Source organism: Fukomys damarensis, unplaced genomic scaffold (assembly GCF_012274545.1).
Source record: "Fukomys damarensis isolate Sample0158 unplaced genomic scaffold, DMR_v1.0_HiC HiC_scaffold_8, whole genome shotgun sequence".
Lineage (NCBI taxonomy): Eukaryota > Metazoa > Chordata > Mammalia > Rodentia > Bathyergidae > Fukomys > Fukomys damarensis.
In genome coordinates this window covers 15,296,243-15,313,742 of record NW_022900920.1, presented here as the reverse complement: position 1 = coordinate 15,313,742, position 17,500 = coordinate 15,296,243, and the positions used below count along the sequence as shown (strand labels likewise).

At 43.8% G+C, this 17,500-nt stretch overlaps 1 protein-coding gene across 1 annotated transcript in view; it reads left to right on the top strand.

Moving 5' to 3' along the window:
- The first annotated feature begins 3,355 nt into the window (after positions 1-3,355).
- Positions 3,356-17,500, top strand: part of Hmx3 (H6 family homeobox 3) — a 31,952-nt gene continuing 17,807 nt past the window's right edge. Inside the window, exon 1 of the mRNA XM_033761233.1 lies at positions 3,356-3,490. Coding sequence (XP_033617124.1) covers positions 3,356-3,490 — 135 coding nt within the window. The remainder of the gene's footprint in view (positions 3,491-17,500) is intronic.

Genomic DNA, 17,500 nt, shown 5'->3' with positions numbered 1-17,500 from the left:
CAGTTGATTGGCAATATCCAGAATGGCAGTCCTAGGACGTTGTAGAATCTGTAAGAGATGGGGCACGGCGGGTCCTTAGGCCACTGGGATTGTGCCCCTTTCTTTCATCTTTCCCTTCTTGACCGTGAAGTGAGAGGTTCTGCTCCACTCTGTGCTCTAGTCCATCACGTTCTATCTCATCACAGGCCCAAAACAATGGCGTCAATTGATCATGGAACAGAAGCTCCAAAACTGTGATCCAAGACAAACCTTTTCTTTTAGAAGGTATTTATCTCAAGTATTTCATTATACTGACAGGATGCTGACCTGCAGACAAGAAGCAGGAGAGCCAAAGCTGGGAAGTTGGTATCATAAGTAGTACCATAAGAATTTGCCAGTTATCATACTGACGCCCTTTCACTCAAAAGCCTACAGGGCTGGCTAGGGCTGTAGCTCAGTGGTGAAACACTTACCTAGAGGCCCTGGGTTGTTTATTCCCCAGTACTCTGAAACAAAACAAAACCCTATTACACCCCTGTAAGCCAATTACAAAGAAACCCTAACATAACTGACACAGCAATAAACTTAGAAAGGTGCTACTAATTTAAGCAAAGAGGTAAATTACAGAGGGCACCACTCAATAGGGGATCTCAAGGGTCCACCTGAGTATCCCAACTGCCTACCAAATGGAGTAGAAATGTGACAATTGGAAGGTTCACTGAATCAATAGGGATAGCCCAAGTGGGCCGAGAGAGGGCCAGCTAATCCTCTGTAGCGCTGATCTGTCACCATTGGTTGCACTAAGTGGACATCTGTTCAGTTTCCACTGGCTCTGTGTCCCAGGGACTCATGCCACTATTGCCGGAAGGGCTTGTATAGGAGGTGAAGAAGCTCAGGGCCTTTCTCAGCTCCTCCCTCATCCTGGCTTTCAGCCTCCTCCAGCTATGGAGAACTCAAGAGGGGTGTGGCTGCCATTACTCCGGGGGCAAGTCTTGAATTCGGTTCAGTCTTGCAGATAATCACACATAAATGAATCCACCGTTTTGACTCCGCAGACTTCTCTCACAGGAAGTAGCACATCACTGAGAATAAACATATAGAGGACTAGATAAACTCATATCTACAAACATAGACCATAGAGTCAGTGTTTTCATTTAGGGGAGTGAACACTTGTTTCAAGTAACTGACTAAGGAGTTTTGGTAGAAAAAGGAGCCACAAGATAGTAATGCGGGATTTCATGCGTAAGATGACCACCCTAGGGTGTCTCCAGATGAGGGATCTATTCTAAGGTGGTTGAAAAGGATTTCTAGGGTGCTCAACAGCTTAATCCTCTGCAGGACTGCCTGCCTGCACCTCCAAGGGACAGACCCTGCAGCCGCCTTTGCACTATATGGAGGTGTGATGCAAAAATACAGTGTGCTTAAAGTTTTAAAAATATTACAGTAAGATTCGAGCATGTTGGCGCATGCCTGTAATCCCAGAACTTGGGAGGCTGAGGCAGGAGGATTGCCTTGAATTAGAGACCAGCCTGGGCTACATAATGAGTTCCAGATCAGTCTCAACTACATAGTGAGGCTCTGTCTCAAAAAACAAAAAACAACAACAACAACGAAAAATTACAGTAAACAACTCCTTGCCATTGATCTGACTCAAAAATACCTGCTTCACTTCACACATACTTTATTCCATCATCTTTGCCACTTTCTGAAGCAGTTCTGGAAGCCCTTTTTGTGTCTTTAGTTGTGCTGTTATGGTTGCCTTCATGTGCTAAATCTGTTCAAAGTGTTTACCTTTGTGGTCATTCTGACTTTGAGGAAGAGCCGAAGTCACACAGTGCCAGATCCAGTGAGCAAGGTGGGTGGGGACGCACATAATGTTTTCTCAAGCCCGGCTTTCCATTGGGTGGCAGATGGCAGCAGTAATCACTGTATATTTGACCGCACCTGGTAAAGACATGGAAGAGAACTTCCAGAACTGCTTCAGAAAGTGGCAAAAACAATGAGGTAAGTGTGTCAGAAGTGAGAGGAAGTATTCTGAGGGGGATGAATGACAATGTGTCTTTTACTGTATTTTTTTTTAACATTCACAGTGTTTTCCCACAATTTATAGGTGGCACTCCTGATTGGATATGGGTTGAATGCCTGACCCAGGACACATTGCTCTATTGGCTGGGATGAACCAATCAGAAACTCTATTCCACACCTCTGGCTGTGTCAACCCCTTCAGAGCTTAGAGGCATTGTAGGATTTCTTTCTCTCATATGCACAGAAAACAGAGGCATCCAAGGAGAATCTGGAACACAGGCTGTCCCAGCTGGATCTACAGAAGTGGGGCCAAGAGTCTCCAGAGAGCCTCCCTTCCTGGCTCTAGGCTGTCATGACGAAGGTCATTTTTTTTTGTTGTTGTTTTTTTTGTTTTTTGTTTTTTGCGGCAGGGTCTCACTATGTAGTTGAGACTGACCTGGTACTCACTATGAAGTACAGGATGGTCTCAAACTTACATCGACGATGGGTTCTGGGGATTTCCCTGTGTCCTAGCAAATCCTCTATTACTCAAACTAGTGGGAGTAGGCTTTGCTCTCAGCAATAAAACCACCCCCAAGCAGGATTTGTTTTGTTGCTTGTGATGCTTACAATGTCTGGATAGTGATGTGGGAAGTGGGGAAAGGGCATAGAAACAAGGGAGGGAGGGAGGGAGGGAGGGAAGTTTTCTAACCATTATTTTTCCTTGGATGAGAAAGACTTGGCATATCCTCAAGGTGGAACACATTCTTTTTCAGAGGATCAAAATGTCTTCAGAGGCAGTCATTTTAAAAATAGACCTAGGAAAAAATTGAAGCCAGCGACTTTGCCTGTACCACTCAAGACTTCCAGTTCTGCCTTTATGGGTCCTTTTCTTTGATCCTTTCCTCTCCCACCAATGACAGGTATGGTGAGTTGATTGGTACCTACCCCAATTCATGCCCACTAGGATATCAGAATGTGACTTTATTTGGAGATTAAAGAAAGGGGTCTTTGCCAGATATATTTGGGGAAGATGGGGTCATGCTGGGCCCAATGGCACATACCTAAAATTCCAGCTACTCAGGAGGCTAAAGCAGGAGTATCAAAAATTCAATCCCACCCTGGGTGGATGGTATCTCAGAGATAGTATCTCAGAATAAAAATAAATAAATAAATAAAAGGGCCAGGAATGTTGGTGAGTGTGTAGGCTTTGGGCTTAACCCAAGCACAGCCATAAATAAATAAATAAATAAATGACATCATACTGGAGTCAATTGGCCTTCAACCCATTGACTCTATCCTTAGGAGAACACAGAACACGAAGATACACATAGAAAATATGGCCCTATGGAAATGAGGTCAGATTGGACTGATGCAACTACAAGCCAAGGAAGTTGCCCCAAACCGCCAGAATTTAGGAGACAAGCGTCACATAAATTTGCCCTTTGGCCCTCCAAAGGACGCCCACCCTGCTGAGACCTTGATCGCAGACTTCTGGTCTCTGGAAGTGAGAATCAATTTCTGTGTTTTTTTTTTTAATGTCATCCAATTGTAATGGTAGCTCTAGGAAACTAATATAATAAAGGGGCTGAGGTCTTCCCTGGAATGTTGGCATCTTTTAGTTGACAGAAGAGAAGAGGGTAGAATTTTGTGCCAAAGTATGGCTTCATAACATCGACTCTTCACGCTCCACTGGGAAAGGTCTTTTGGAGTAACTGTAATCTAAATGCAAACCAGCAAGTGCTGCTTGCTCTATTTTCACTTATTCACACTTTCGAGAAAAGGAGCTATGTTTACTAGGCACCCACGATGTACCAGACAACGTGGGAAGTAGTTTCCCATTTCTCTTAATGCTCACAGCTTCCCTGGGAGGCGGGAAGTATTGTACCCATTTTGCTGCTCAGGTAGCTGAAGTTCTTAGATGTAAACAATCAACCTGAGGCCACAGAACTAATAGGAGCAGACCTAGAATTTCTGATTCTGGGCTACCTTCAAAGCCCAAACTATTTTCAACAAGTCATTTTGTTCTTGCCGAAAAGCATCTTTTTTAGATTAGAAAGAAAGCAGCATGGTTAGTGTAAGTGGTGCAGTTCCAGGTGTGGAATTTGAAATAACCGCAGTCTCGTTAAGAATGGGCCCTCCCTGGAAGCCCCTCACGTCCTCACGTGGCAACCCTTCCTGAAGCTCAGCAAGGCTGCCTGAGTAATGATGCTAAGGAGTAGATGATCTGACCTGCTGTCAAATGACAGCGGTGATGGCCTTTCTCAGGGAGGCACATGTGGCAGTCTGTCCCTGCAGGGGGTCTTGTGCACAGAAGTGGTACTCTTTCTTCCCTGCATCTCTTTCTACCATGCCACGCCCTTCCACATAGGCCTTCTAAGTGATGTCCATAACTTCTCAGGACCATGGGATTAGCCCGCTGAACAAAGAGCTGCACAATTTGAAGATTAGAGAGGTTGAGGGCCTTGCACAGGGTTGCACAGCTGAGAATCTCTGTGCAGGCCTCCTTCTCACAAAATGTTTTAGAGGAAAAGTCAGGTAATTCCTCCACTTTCTCCTTCAGCAGAAGTCTCAAGGTGAGAACACATCAGTTTTCAATAGAAAGCTCAGTGATGCACCGACCACTGATGTTGGTTGCTCAAACCCCTGAGTAAGAGGATGACCAATCAGAAGGTCTCATTTGCTTAGCCCCTATGATTGGGTGAAAAGCAGTCACATGACCTAAGTGGGACCAATCACGGGTCTTTAATTTTGTCTTGGAGGTGAGGGGTAAGGATTGGTTCTTGTCAACCAAGTCAGAACAGCAGATTCCAGATAAAAAAATCTAGATAGGGTGGGCCAGGGATTTAGCTCAGTAGTGCTGGGCCTGCCTTGCAAGCACAAATTAGATATTCAAAAAAAAAATCTAGATAGAGAGCAGTGGTGATCTTCATCCTGGTCCTCTTTGCCTGAAGCCAATCCCTTCTGCATTCTTTTATCTTTATTGAACTGGTTTTAAATTGTTTCTAAGAGGACTGCAGGTAATGCAGGCATTCTGCACAAAACTGGGCCAATTTCATGTGATTATTAGTTGAGATAGCTTAACAGACCCAAAATGACTCAGGGTTTAGCACCTGCCATTGGGGCCAGACTCAGTATCCCTGGAGGACAGGGCTCTGTGGTACACCCCTTGAGCACCTCAGGGAGAGGACACTCCTGGGGTCTCCAAGCAGAGACTTCTTAGGATCACCATCCAATGGAGGGAGGGTGCCACCACGGGTGCTTCTCCAGGGAGGCTTGAGTGCCCACACCTTACTTTCTGGTCTGGGCCTCCTGAGAATTGTCCTCTTTGACACCCAGAGAAATGGCACCAGGGGTCCTCAGCCTGGCCTGCTCCATTCCCTTCCCACCGCAGAAACGTGACTGAGGAGTTCAGGATGATGGACTGAGACGTGGCAGTCCCCGTGTCACAGGTGTAAAGTCTTGCTCTCTTTGCTCAGCATAGTGAGTGTCACAGCTGCACCTCCAGGCCCTGGGATGCCCAGTCTCCCACAGCAACCTCCTTAAGCACCTCAGAGAGAGCCCAATCACCAGCCTCCCTCCCTTGGTTTGGGGACTCCAACTTCGCAGAATCAAGGCCATGAGTTTATGTGCATGAGTTTAGGCCTCCCAGTCCTAGCATGATCCCCAGATCCCCAACCCCAAGCCACAGGCTGTGCATGGCTAACATCTGGTGTTGAAATCAATGGGAACCACCCCAGTGAGGGTGCTGGATGCTGGATTCTCTTGGCATGGCAGCACTCTGCTCTCTCAGCGTCCTCTGCTTGGTTAAACATCTGCAACATTAATTACTACAATTTATTAAATCTGGAGAAATCAAATCTTACTGCATTTCCCTCACCATCACCCCACTCTCCCACGAAAATGGAGTATCTTATTTTGCTAACTGCTTAAACATAAAACTCCCTCAGAAAAAAAATTGTCCCCACAGCTCATATTTTTCATCATTTGGTCATTAAATAGTGATGGATATAAACCTATAAAGAATCTAAACTGAACCTTTTAACAATCCATGAGCAATACTATCATTTCTTTAATAGAACCTGCTGACCGTGCCTTGCACAGACACCATTTGTCATTTTCAGCACGCAATAATCAATAAGTTGGCTTGAAAATAAATAATATAACAGTCACAATATATTATCTTTCAAACTGGCCTTAGACTAACCATAAAATGGGACCCAAACAAGAGAGAAACTTTTACGTAAATGTTAAAAAGTTACAAACGTCACAGTTGGGCCTCATGCCTGCCTTAGATTCGAGCTAGTGTGTCTGTCCCTGACACGTTCTGAGTTCTTCTAAGATGTCCTGAGAGGCTGCCCACTACTTACACTGTGTGAATAAGAACCCTGGAGCCAGGCAGTGCATCATAATCAGCAAGGTATGTGGGCGTGAATGGAAGACGGCTCTGTTGCAAACTAACATACACAGGGATGGACACATGAATGGTCATTCCAGGCACCCCAGACTGCTAGCTCTAGATGGAAAATGCCTGACTGGTCATATTCTCAGGTCTGAAGCTGCAAAGTAGGTTGCTTAGATCCAAGAGGGACACAGCTCAGATTCAGCATCAGAAATTTGTGTCCTACGGGATAGAGTGTCACAAAGAATGAAGGCCACAAGGTGGCATCAATGGAGAACAGGTTCTGCAAGCAGTGGGATAGTGCATGATCATTCTGGACTAAGCAGCTCAGCAGCTCAGCCTTGAATTGGGTAGCCATGTAGTATTCTTCTTCAACAGCGATGGTCAGCCAAGGTTCTTGCTCATTCATTCATTCATTCATCAAATAGTGATCCTCCTACTTAAGTGCCAGACACTCTTCCAGGTAGCAAAAATACAGCAGTGGAGCAAACAGATACCCCCACCGCCACCACCAACAACAACCTTCCATGTTAGTGATGACAATGGAGCAGACATGCTGTGTAAATCTATAATATGTCAGGAGGATAATCAGGGTAAGACAGAACAAGAAAGCAGGGCAAAGAGATAGGTTCGTATGTGCCTTTCACACCAATGCCCTGCTGGATCCTGGGTACCCAGGCCTTCATTCAGGGTGCCCTGTCCAGCCTTGGGTTACCTAGCTTCCCTGGAAACCAGCCCCATAAGGTCCTAGCATCATCTTGTGTGGATCAGTACCAGGCTGAAGCTGGCAGCTAGTCCTCCCTTCACAGCTGGGAGCCCCCAACTCAGCATGTTGCTGGTTAAGTAGAATGACCAGCTGTCCCTGTCTGCCTGGAACTTTCAGTGCTAACACTGGGACATCAAAGCAAATTGGGATGGTTGATCACCCTTAAACGATGTACAGATGGGGATCTCAAACTTCTGCCGCACCCCACCTACACATCAGAGGGCATCTACTCGCTGAGGGTGTTACATTCCTTGGACATCCTTGTAACACTGGGACATCAACTGTCACTCTGAGTTCGGGTTTGGTCATGTGGACAAAGATGAACTTAGGTGATTGAGACTGATCTGCACAGAGGTTGGCCTCAAACAGAATTACAGTTCAATCCTAGACCCATCACACACTAACTGGGTCACCTTAGTCAAAGTGTTTAACCTCTTGGGGCTTCAGTTTCCTCATCTGGAGTAGGGGTAAATATGCATAGTTTTTCAGGGTCTTTAGGAAGATTGCATTTATGCATCAGATATCACCCTTGGTTAGTATTCCATAAGTGATGGTGTAATCTTAGAATGTTTCATCCCAAGAATAAGGGAAGGAATGCTGTACTTAGGGGAGGTGTGGAGGTAGGATCCAGCACAGCCACATTTATTATGAATCAGCTCGCTGTGTGGAGCCAAAAATACACTCTCTGGGTAGTGTCTCTGTGACTGATATTAAAAATGACCGATTTAAGAGAAAGTGCTTCACCCCTGTTGCAAACTAAGAAGGTAGGTCTGGAGTATTCTCAGCCTTAAATGTTGCCAGTATTTCATCTTTGGGTAGTCATAAAGTTAAAGGTTAATAGGCTGTACAAATGACAGTTTAAAAGAAAAGATAGGGAGGGCATGAGTTACTCCAGGGCAGCCGCAGGCATGCTAGAGACAGGTGGCAGCTGACCTGTAAGGAGGAAATATGGAGGTGGGCACACTGAGTGTCCTGGCCTCTTCTCAGTCCTTTTCCCCTGTGGAAATTCCTCATTCTGAGAGCTGCTTTCTCATAGGTGGATTTCCTTCCTGGTAGGACACTCAGCCTTGGTGAGATTGCCGTGGGGCAGGGTTGGGAAAGTCAATGTTGAGTACAGTCCTGGGAAAGAGGACTGGGGAAGTGGACAACAGAAGCTTTCAGTGGCCAAAGAGCAAAGCAGGAATGTTCAAATGAAATTATAGCAAGCTCTATTTTCATGAGCTCATCCTGTGGTCAGAGCTGCACTATCCAAATTTGAAAGCATATCAGAGTCTCTGGAAAGTTTGTTGTTCAAATGCGGATTTCTGGATGTCTGCCTAGGGAAGGTGATAAGCTCAGGAATCTGTATTTTAACCACGCCAAGGTGAGTCTATGGTGACTTGAATTGGAGGACAGGGGGCGTCCATGGCACACTTTGAGAAACCCTGGATAGATGAATGCATTAGAGTCTACTTTTAGCTCCAGATGCCTGGACCTTCAGTAATGATAGACTTTGGGATTCATTGAACCATAATCTGCACCTTGATTAACCAAGCTCTTGTTGAAACTAAGCTCCAATAACTTCATCAGCCAAACAGAATCTTGGAGATGCTAATGCCCACGACGGGGCTCACTCTCCACCCTCAACATGATACCAAAAGTGGGTAAGTAGGAAGGCAGAGGCCATGTCCAGGAACAACCAGTCTGAACAGCAGAGCTGGTGTGTGTGGGCCTCCAGTCCAGGGCTCTTCCTGCCGGCCACTATCTTCTCCTTGGCAGTAGTGTCATGTGCTTGCTTTGTGGACCCTTGGGGTCCTCTACTCTTCTTTTCTGTAGACACTGGAGGCCAGCTCCGCCCTAAACTCTGGCTGGGAATCAACAGAGGGCATGTATGAAGACACCCTGATTCCAGATGCATACACAGGGCCCCCTAGAATTCAGTATACCCCAAGCCTGAGGTTTTAGGCAGAGAAAGAAGCATGTGGCCTGCAAACACAAAATTGGTCTGGGTAAAGCAAAAGTTTAAAATTCAGTCCAGCAGAATTCAGCTGTGTATTCCCTGCTCTGCAAAGACTCTGTGGCTGTTTCTTTAACTATATCAAAAATACCTTTTCTTGGTAAGCATTGTATCAGATTACACAGCATATTGCTTTATCTCCTTGGATCCTCATAAAAATACCACAGAGTAGATAGGACTGTTCCACTTTAAAGGTGAAGAAACTGAAATCCAGAAAGGTCAAGTGACTTCTCCAAAGTCATTGTATAAGCAGAATAATGACCCGAAAACATTCATATCCTGATCCTCAAAACTGATGAATATGTTACCTTAAACAGCAGAAGGAACTTTACAGATGGACTTAAGGGTACTGAGATAGAGCAATCATCCTGGATTATCCTTGTGATTCTGAGTCCTTATAGAAAGCCGCGCAAGTCGTCACACACCTGTAATCCCAGCTACTCCAGAGGCTGAGGTAGGAAGATCACAGGTTTGAGCCCCAGCCTGGGAAACTTAGCAAGGCCTTGTCTCAAAAATTTAAAAGGCTGAGGATATAGATCTCTGGTTATGCATCCCTGGGTTCAATCCCCAGTATGGAAAAAAGTAGTTTTTTTAAGGGCAATTAAGAGATGGAGGAAGGAAGATTACTCTAAGTCTGAGGCCAGCCTGGGCTAGATAGTGTGTTCAAGGCTAGACTGTACTACATAGCAAATCCCCATCTCAAAAACAAAAACAATACAACAGCAAAAACCTTACAAGGAAGAGAGGGAGGCAGAGAGTTGGTGCCTGAAAGTAAGAAAAACCCCACCCTTCACACTGGCTGCGAAGAGGGAGGATGAGAACTGCAAGACAAGGATTGCCAGAATCCTTTAGTCAAGTAGCTGGAAAAGGCAAGGAAATGGATGCTCCCCAGGCTTTCAGGAGGATTTCAGCCCATCAACACTTGTACTTCATCTTAATGAGGTACACTGCAGACTTTGAACTGCAAAACTACAAGCAAAATGTGCGTTTTATTAAGCCCTGATTTTGTAGTACTTCAGTAGTAACAGACAACTAATAAAATAACACAGAAAACAGTATAACTGAACCCAAAAGTGCTGGTTCAGTCCAAGTCCCCTTTGGGCATCAATTGCAGGGGCCAATTGGGAGGTATAGACAGCAGTGGGGGAAATGGTTTCTATTCCCAGCTACTTTTCCCCTCTAGGAGCTGGTGGTAACGGCTGGTGGTAAATCACTCAAACACCGGCTGAAGTCCCAAGCAAGGATGGCTACATCCCCTTCCTTCCTGTTCTCTTCAGCCCTCATCCTCTGCTACACACCCCAACTTCTCCCTCCTTCGATCATGACTTGGGCTTGGACTTTCCCAAACCCTGAGCAGAGATATCGGTCCTTCCCCATGACCAACCTGATGGGATCCCTGCAGTACCAGAACTCCAAGACCTGCCACTGTCCTGCCTCTGTCTGGGCTGGCAGGCCCTCCTGGGACCCTGGCTGAGCCCCCTGCCTGGCCTCAGCCTCTTGCCTCCAGGCTCCAGGACTGTCCCAGAAAGGGAGCTCATGCGATCAATCTTGCCATGGTCTCCATGAATTTTAAATAATAGCGGCTTTGCTCTTTCTCGCTCGTTCCCTGGGTGCGTCAGACTGCAGCTTTTACAAGATCATATTTCTTCACATTTTCATACAATTATTTTAAATGGACAAGATAATGTTGAAATTCTTATTTAAAATGTATGCAGGTAGAGAATGAACCTTCCTGCTTTTTATATTTAACAGCAGACAGAGCGATAGAAGGGACTTTTAACAACAGAATAGAACTGGAAATGTCTTGTGCGTTCATGATGGACTATGGTTTTAAGCAGCTGGTTTTCTTTGATGAATAAATAATTGCACTCAAAATAGACAGTTTGTCTATTATTAATTTCATTTTCCACTGTGCACATTTTATTGATTCTTAAGTACAAGAACTTTGCAGTTTTCACCGAAGGGTGAATTTCTTAATTAAAATGTAAGTTAGAGGAAAAAGAGTCTCAGCTGTCAAAGTCAGAGCCAGTGGGGGAGAAGGCCAGATTTCTTCCAGGATGAATCCCTTGCGGACTAATGACCCTCAGAGGTACTTCTTCTAGCCAGCCCATCGCTACAGCAGCCAGTGAGATCAGCAGAGGCATAGCCACATGGGACAGCAAGATACACGACCCTGAGGCATGGGTACCCACCCCCTTCCTGTTTGGTTTCCACTATGTGACCCCAGAAAACAGGAATGTTTGCCTATTCCATTCCCCCAACCCCTCACTCTGTTGAGCATCTCTGGACAAATATTGAGACAATTAGGTTTTTATTTTTTTTTCTTTTTGGTGCTGGGAGTTGAACCCAGTCCCTTGCACTTGTTAAGCACACCCTCTGCCACTGAGCTACGTCCCTAGCTCCCTCTCTTATTTTTTACATGCTTACTAGGATTTCATAAGTGACAGCATCAAAAAGAAAATTCAGTGATCCTATTTCACAGACAACACAGATGGACCTCGAAAAGAAGAAACTAGATAGACTAGGAAATTCAAGTAGAAGAAGTAGGTAATATTTACAGAACACTCACCATAGCCGTAGGTATACAAGAACTGTGTAAGAAGACACAGCTGTATCCCTGTTTTATAGATAAGGAAATGGACACAGGGAACCTGAGCAATAAGGCTGAGGTCACCCAGGTCAGAAGGGGGGGATTCAAGTCTACTCTCTGGCACAAACATTATGTCCTACTGAAAAAAAAAAAAAAAAAAAAAATCAAAAGCCACTCACTTGCTTTCACTTCCCACAGGGATCAAGTTAACAATTTCTGACTTCCTCCAGAAAAAAAAAATTTTTTTACTGTTTGCAATTACACTGAATTCTGCTTCTGAGTCAGTTTCTCATCCGTGAAATGGTGGGTTTATCTGAATGCCCCCACCAGCTTCCCGTGGGGCTGCTCTTCTCAGTCTCATGGGCCACGCTTCTGTGAGTGCATTTGAAGTCTCCTTGTTCAGAAGAGCAGTGGGGAGCTCATATGTGAGCCTGGAAGCCCCAGAGTTCCTTCCTAAAAACACATAACCCAGATGCAGAGAAGACATCGAGTCATCTCATCCCAGGAGGAGACAGAGGACAAGTGGATCTGTGGTGACTGGAAAGGCTATGGCCAAACACTGGATTTGAGTTGGGTCTATATACTGGGGGGCAGAGTGCAACAGCTATCAGAAGTGAATGTGGTGCAAAGTGACAGAATCACTCAGGACAATTCTTTGACTCCATTCCAATCCTTGCCATAGGTACTTTGCCCCTTGGGAGACTGACATGTCACCTCCCTGCAAGCCCAGCTCAGGTGCCATGGCTATCCATGGGCTGGGGGCAGACCATACACATGTAATCGTTGCCTGACACATAGAGACCAGGTGGAATGAAGAAGACACAACTTGAAATCCTAGAGCCACGCTCAGCCTTGGAGCCATTCTCACACTCCCAGAAGAGCAGAGGAAAGGGTAACGTCAAATTTTTTCACTCAACTTACCTCCTTTGCTGAAAGCCAGTGAGAAAACAGGGTTCATAGGCAGTTTTGCTTGACCTGTGACCCACCTATAAAAGGGATTTTCTCAGTTCTGGAGCCATTTATATTTAAGGTGCTGTTGCCAATGTCTGAGATTTACAACTAATTCTGATAAAATTTCAGTGGGACTGGGATGGTTATGGCTGTTTTTCTTTGATGGAGAATCAAACACGTGACTTGAGTGAGTACTTGCCTTTTATTACCCATCCTGTCTGTAAAATATCTAGTTTATGTGCCAAGGAAAGTATAAACATATGGCACAGTATTGGTTTTTCAGTAACTTGGTTTAAGCTGGGGGGGTTAGAATCCCATTTTGACACTATTTATGAAACAATTAATGTTGTCAATAGCCTTCCCACCTGCTGAGTTACACATAGCCATCTAGACTATGATGACTCCAAGAAGTGTCAACAATTCTAATATGAACTGTTGAAGCAAATCCATTTGAAAGGACTTATTTCTACAACTTATAAAATGTGATGATAGATAGCTCTTCAGTCGTAGGGTACAAAAGGTGCCTTATTCTCCAGTAAAATCCCCTCATCATAAAGCTAAAATCAAGATAATAAGCAACTCTGATGTTATGTGCCAGGCATTTCTGCAAATCGTATTTTATTTAATCCTAACAATGACAGGTAAAGTAGATATTTCTACAGTTTGAGTGTCCTTTATCCAAAATACTAGGAATGAGAAATGTTCCAGATTTCAGATTTTTTTTTTTTACATTTTAGATTATTGTAATATACACATTGAGCAATTTGGGAGTTTAGAACTGAAGTCTAGCCATGAAATTCATGTATGTTTTGTGTGTGCCTTACACACATAGCCTGAAGGCAATTTTATGCAGCATTTTCAATGTGCCTGTGTTTTGCCTGAGATCCGTCACATGAGGTCAGGTGTGGAATTTTCCACTTATTGGCATCAGGTGGACCCTCAGCAAGTTTCAGATTTTGAAGCATGTTGGATTTCAGATTTCCAGATTAGGAATGTTCATTCAGTCTGTGCTGACATGTTCGTTGCTATGGCTGAGAAAGCTGAATTCCATTAAGGTTAGGCATAACCTTGTGTTCAAACTCATGCAGGTAATGTATTTAAAAGCTAAACAAGGTTTGTACATGTGCATGTGCTCTTTGGATTTTACACTTCAATAGGCAGGTCACCCAGGGAGTAGAGGATGCACCTCACCTAAAAAAACCAAATACTTTGCAATTAAAAATTTTTGATTAGTTTTTTTTTTAAAGGCAAAGCACTGTGAAATACATTTAAATTTAAACATTTTCCTATTTTGGACCAACAGTTCTACCCCTGACTGTTGACTCAAGAAGAATGAAAATGTATACACTAAAACTTGCACAAAAATATTCACAGTGTGAAGTCCTAAAATGGGAACAGACCAAATATATTGGTCTCAACAGAAGAACAGATAAACTATACTGGTACATCCGTACAATGGAATACACTGTGATACAAATGAATGGACTATTAATGCCAGAAAGAAGCTGGATCAATCCCCAAAACATGCTGAATGAAAGAAGACAGATACAAAAGAGCAGATATCCAGCGAGTCCATTATTATGAAATTCTTAGAATGGGTGCAGCTAATCTACAATGACAGAAAGCAGGTCAGTGATTGCCTGAGGCTGAGGGACAAAGGTAATTGCAAAAAGTAGGAACTTTCCACGGAAATGGAAATGCTCTTTATCTTGATTATGGTGGTGGTTATATGGGTATATGCAATTGAGAGAACTTAGTGCACTACACACTTAAAACTGGTACATTTTATAGTATGCAAGTTATACCCTGATTACGTGGGGGGTTTTTGTTGTTGTTTTTTTTTTTTTTTTTTTTTTTTTTTTTTGAAGGCAGGCTAGCATGGTATGGGCTGTTGGAAAGAGCATGGTTCTGGAGAAAAGAGGATATGACTTTGTCAATCCAGAAACTTTGCTACTTTGATGTGTGACATTCAAATATGTGGCTTGACACCCCTGAGTCCCAGCTCCCGCATGCATTAAATAGAGATGACAATACTAAGACTGTGCTAGGTATGGCTAATTTTGGCTGCATAAAACAGAAACCTTACACAGACTTCCCAGAAGTGTTTGTACTACTTCTACTTGTATCCAGTTGGCTAAATTATAACAATAAGACCACTCTTAGCTGCAAGGAAGGCTGGGATATATTACCCCTTAATGTGCCCCCCTCAAACTTGGGATCTGTTACAAGGAAGAGAGGAAAGGATGGTAGAGAGGTCCAAGAGTCTCCCTCCGAAAGACCTCTTCTTCCCAATTTGTCTAAGGATCCAAAGATATCTACATGCCAATTCTGTGGAGCAGAGTGCTCATAGTTATTAGTATTGGTTATTAATTAGATCTGTATTGATTAGATATTATTAATTATTCCTCTATAAATCAAAGAATTTCATTAAGTACCACCCTCCCTTCTTGCTTTTGCACTAAATTTGTGTCTGTTTCTTGGATATCAGCGTTTCAGTCAGCATTAATCAGTTGGCCAACTCTAGGTCATGTGTACAATAATAATTGAAATAATAAGTACTCTATTTATGATCTTGGTAGGCATCGATGAGCCCAGATTTTGTTTCGGGTGTTGTGCCAAGGGCTTCATACACATTTTCTCATTTCTGTCCACACCACTGTGAGGTTGTTTAGTGGACATCTGCCATGTTTTGGCCACTGTCAGGTGGAGACACCAGCTTGGTATAGGGGAGCTCCATCAATGAGTGGATCTCACTGTTGCTACAGAGTTGAAGTGGGGCAAAGATCTTGTTTTCCCACCAGTGGTGGCTGGAACATGCATGTGGTCTGCGATTGACCAAACCAATGCTCGGTGAGCAGACTTTGTGTAGCGGCACGGAGGTGCAAAGATGTGCGACAGGTCCTGGTGTCTCTAGCAGAGGTGGTTGGGGCTGGTGACCAGGTTGTGGAGGGTCTGTGTTGGGGCATCTGCAGCCACCATGTTCTAACTGGACTTTGTAATTTCTGCTGTTAGACTTATTTGGTTCTTGCTTTATTTTGGAGCCAGTTCTCCAGTCTCTCCATCTCTTAGTAACCCAATGCCCTTCCTTCCACAGGATTTATTTTGGATTTATCTCACTGGCACTTCTGCTGGCGTGCACCATGAGCACTCCCAGCTCTGTGCCAGGGGGGTATAGGTGTCACTTCTGTAAAAAGCCACCAGGCTCTGCTCTTGCATTCACCCCGAGCCCCACCACCATGTTTCATGGGCCCAGAGTGCTCGTATTCTGGGTAAAAACAGCTCCTTCACCTTGCCATCTTATTCTCTCTGCTTATCTAGGATCCAGACCAGTCTGTGGGGGTAAGAGGAATAGGGCAGATACCAGGCCAGTCTGTTTCTTCTCTCACCTCTGCACAGAGCATATTAAAATAAAACAAAAATCTTGCTTCTCCTTCTGCCAGAAACAAACGCCTCTATTCATATGAACTTCCTATAAAAGAGCACATTGGGTCACCCATTTAAAAAAGAACTGAATTATAAAGCCCACTGTAGATCTAGTGAAGAACAACCATGCTACAAAAGTAATAACAAATACTTTGCACACACGTAAAGCCTGGTTAGTCTCATATCCAGATGGAGCCTGACGGGATTGATCCTGTCAGGGCACAACCGCTGTAATTTAGTCTTAAACATCATTTTCACCACTAAGTGACTTTCCAATCTACCATTATTTGTTGAAATAAAACTACTGTTATTTCATCTTTAGATTTCAAAGCAAATGGGTGCTCTTTTGTGTTTGTTTTGTGATTTATCACAAATAGCATTAATATTTTATCCTCAACATCTTTCCTCCGAATGCTGTATTTCAGCTGTACTTTGAGCTTTTAAAAATGTTTTCTCTGATTACAAATATATTTGCTTATTGTAGAAAATTTGGAAATTATGCAAAAGTTCAAAGACTGAAATAAAATTAACTATTTTTTAAAAAGCTGTGAAAGTTTTATTATTTTTCAAGGCTCCTCCCACCCTTTCTCTGGTGCTGGGGTTAGAACCCAGGGACTCACCACCTGCTAGGCTAATGCTCTACTTCTGTGCTACACCCCCAGCTGCTGATTCCATCATATGCTAGGCTTTTTAGGTGTGTTAAATATTTGTGTAATAATTCATAAATTATTTTTATACGTCAAGGCAATTAACTCTATCACATTTGTGACAAGAACTTTTTCCAGTAGTTTTTCTGCATTCATAGGCATCTTTTGGTTGGGAGACAATCTTTTCAAAAGAATTAAAACTTCTGACTTTATAATAAAAACAAAGGCAAAATTTCTGGGCTTGATATATAGACACTCAATTTACAGAAGCTATTTCTTGGTGAAGATGCTACAGGCTTAATTAACTAAGGTTCCTCCTTCATAAACTAACTTCTTAACCAAAGACAATAACTCCTGAACTAAAGATTAGTGTGTGAAAGGCAGATAGTTCAGCCTCCTATTTTCAGAACTTTCTGTTTGTTTCCTTGTGATTTTTGTTCCCTCTTTCCCTACTACCTTTGATGGCCTTTGCTGCTTGAATGCCTTCCCACCTCTCTTTAGTCCGTGCATTCACAAAACCTTTCTTCGAAGCACTGCCTCAGCCCGCCCAGGTTTGAGTGAAAATTTGTTGATTATTTTCACCCCTGTCAAATATCTGCTGACAAGCCGGGCCTGGTGGCACACACCTGTAATCCCAGCACTCGGGAGGCTGAGGCAAGAGGATCGCTGTGAGTTTGAGACCAGCCTGGGCTACATAGTGAGTTCCAGGTCAGTCTCAACTACATAGTGAGACCCTGTCTCA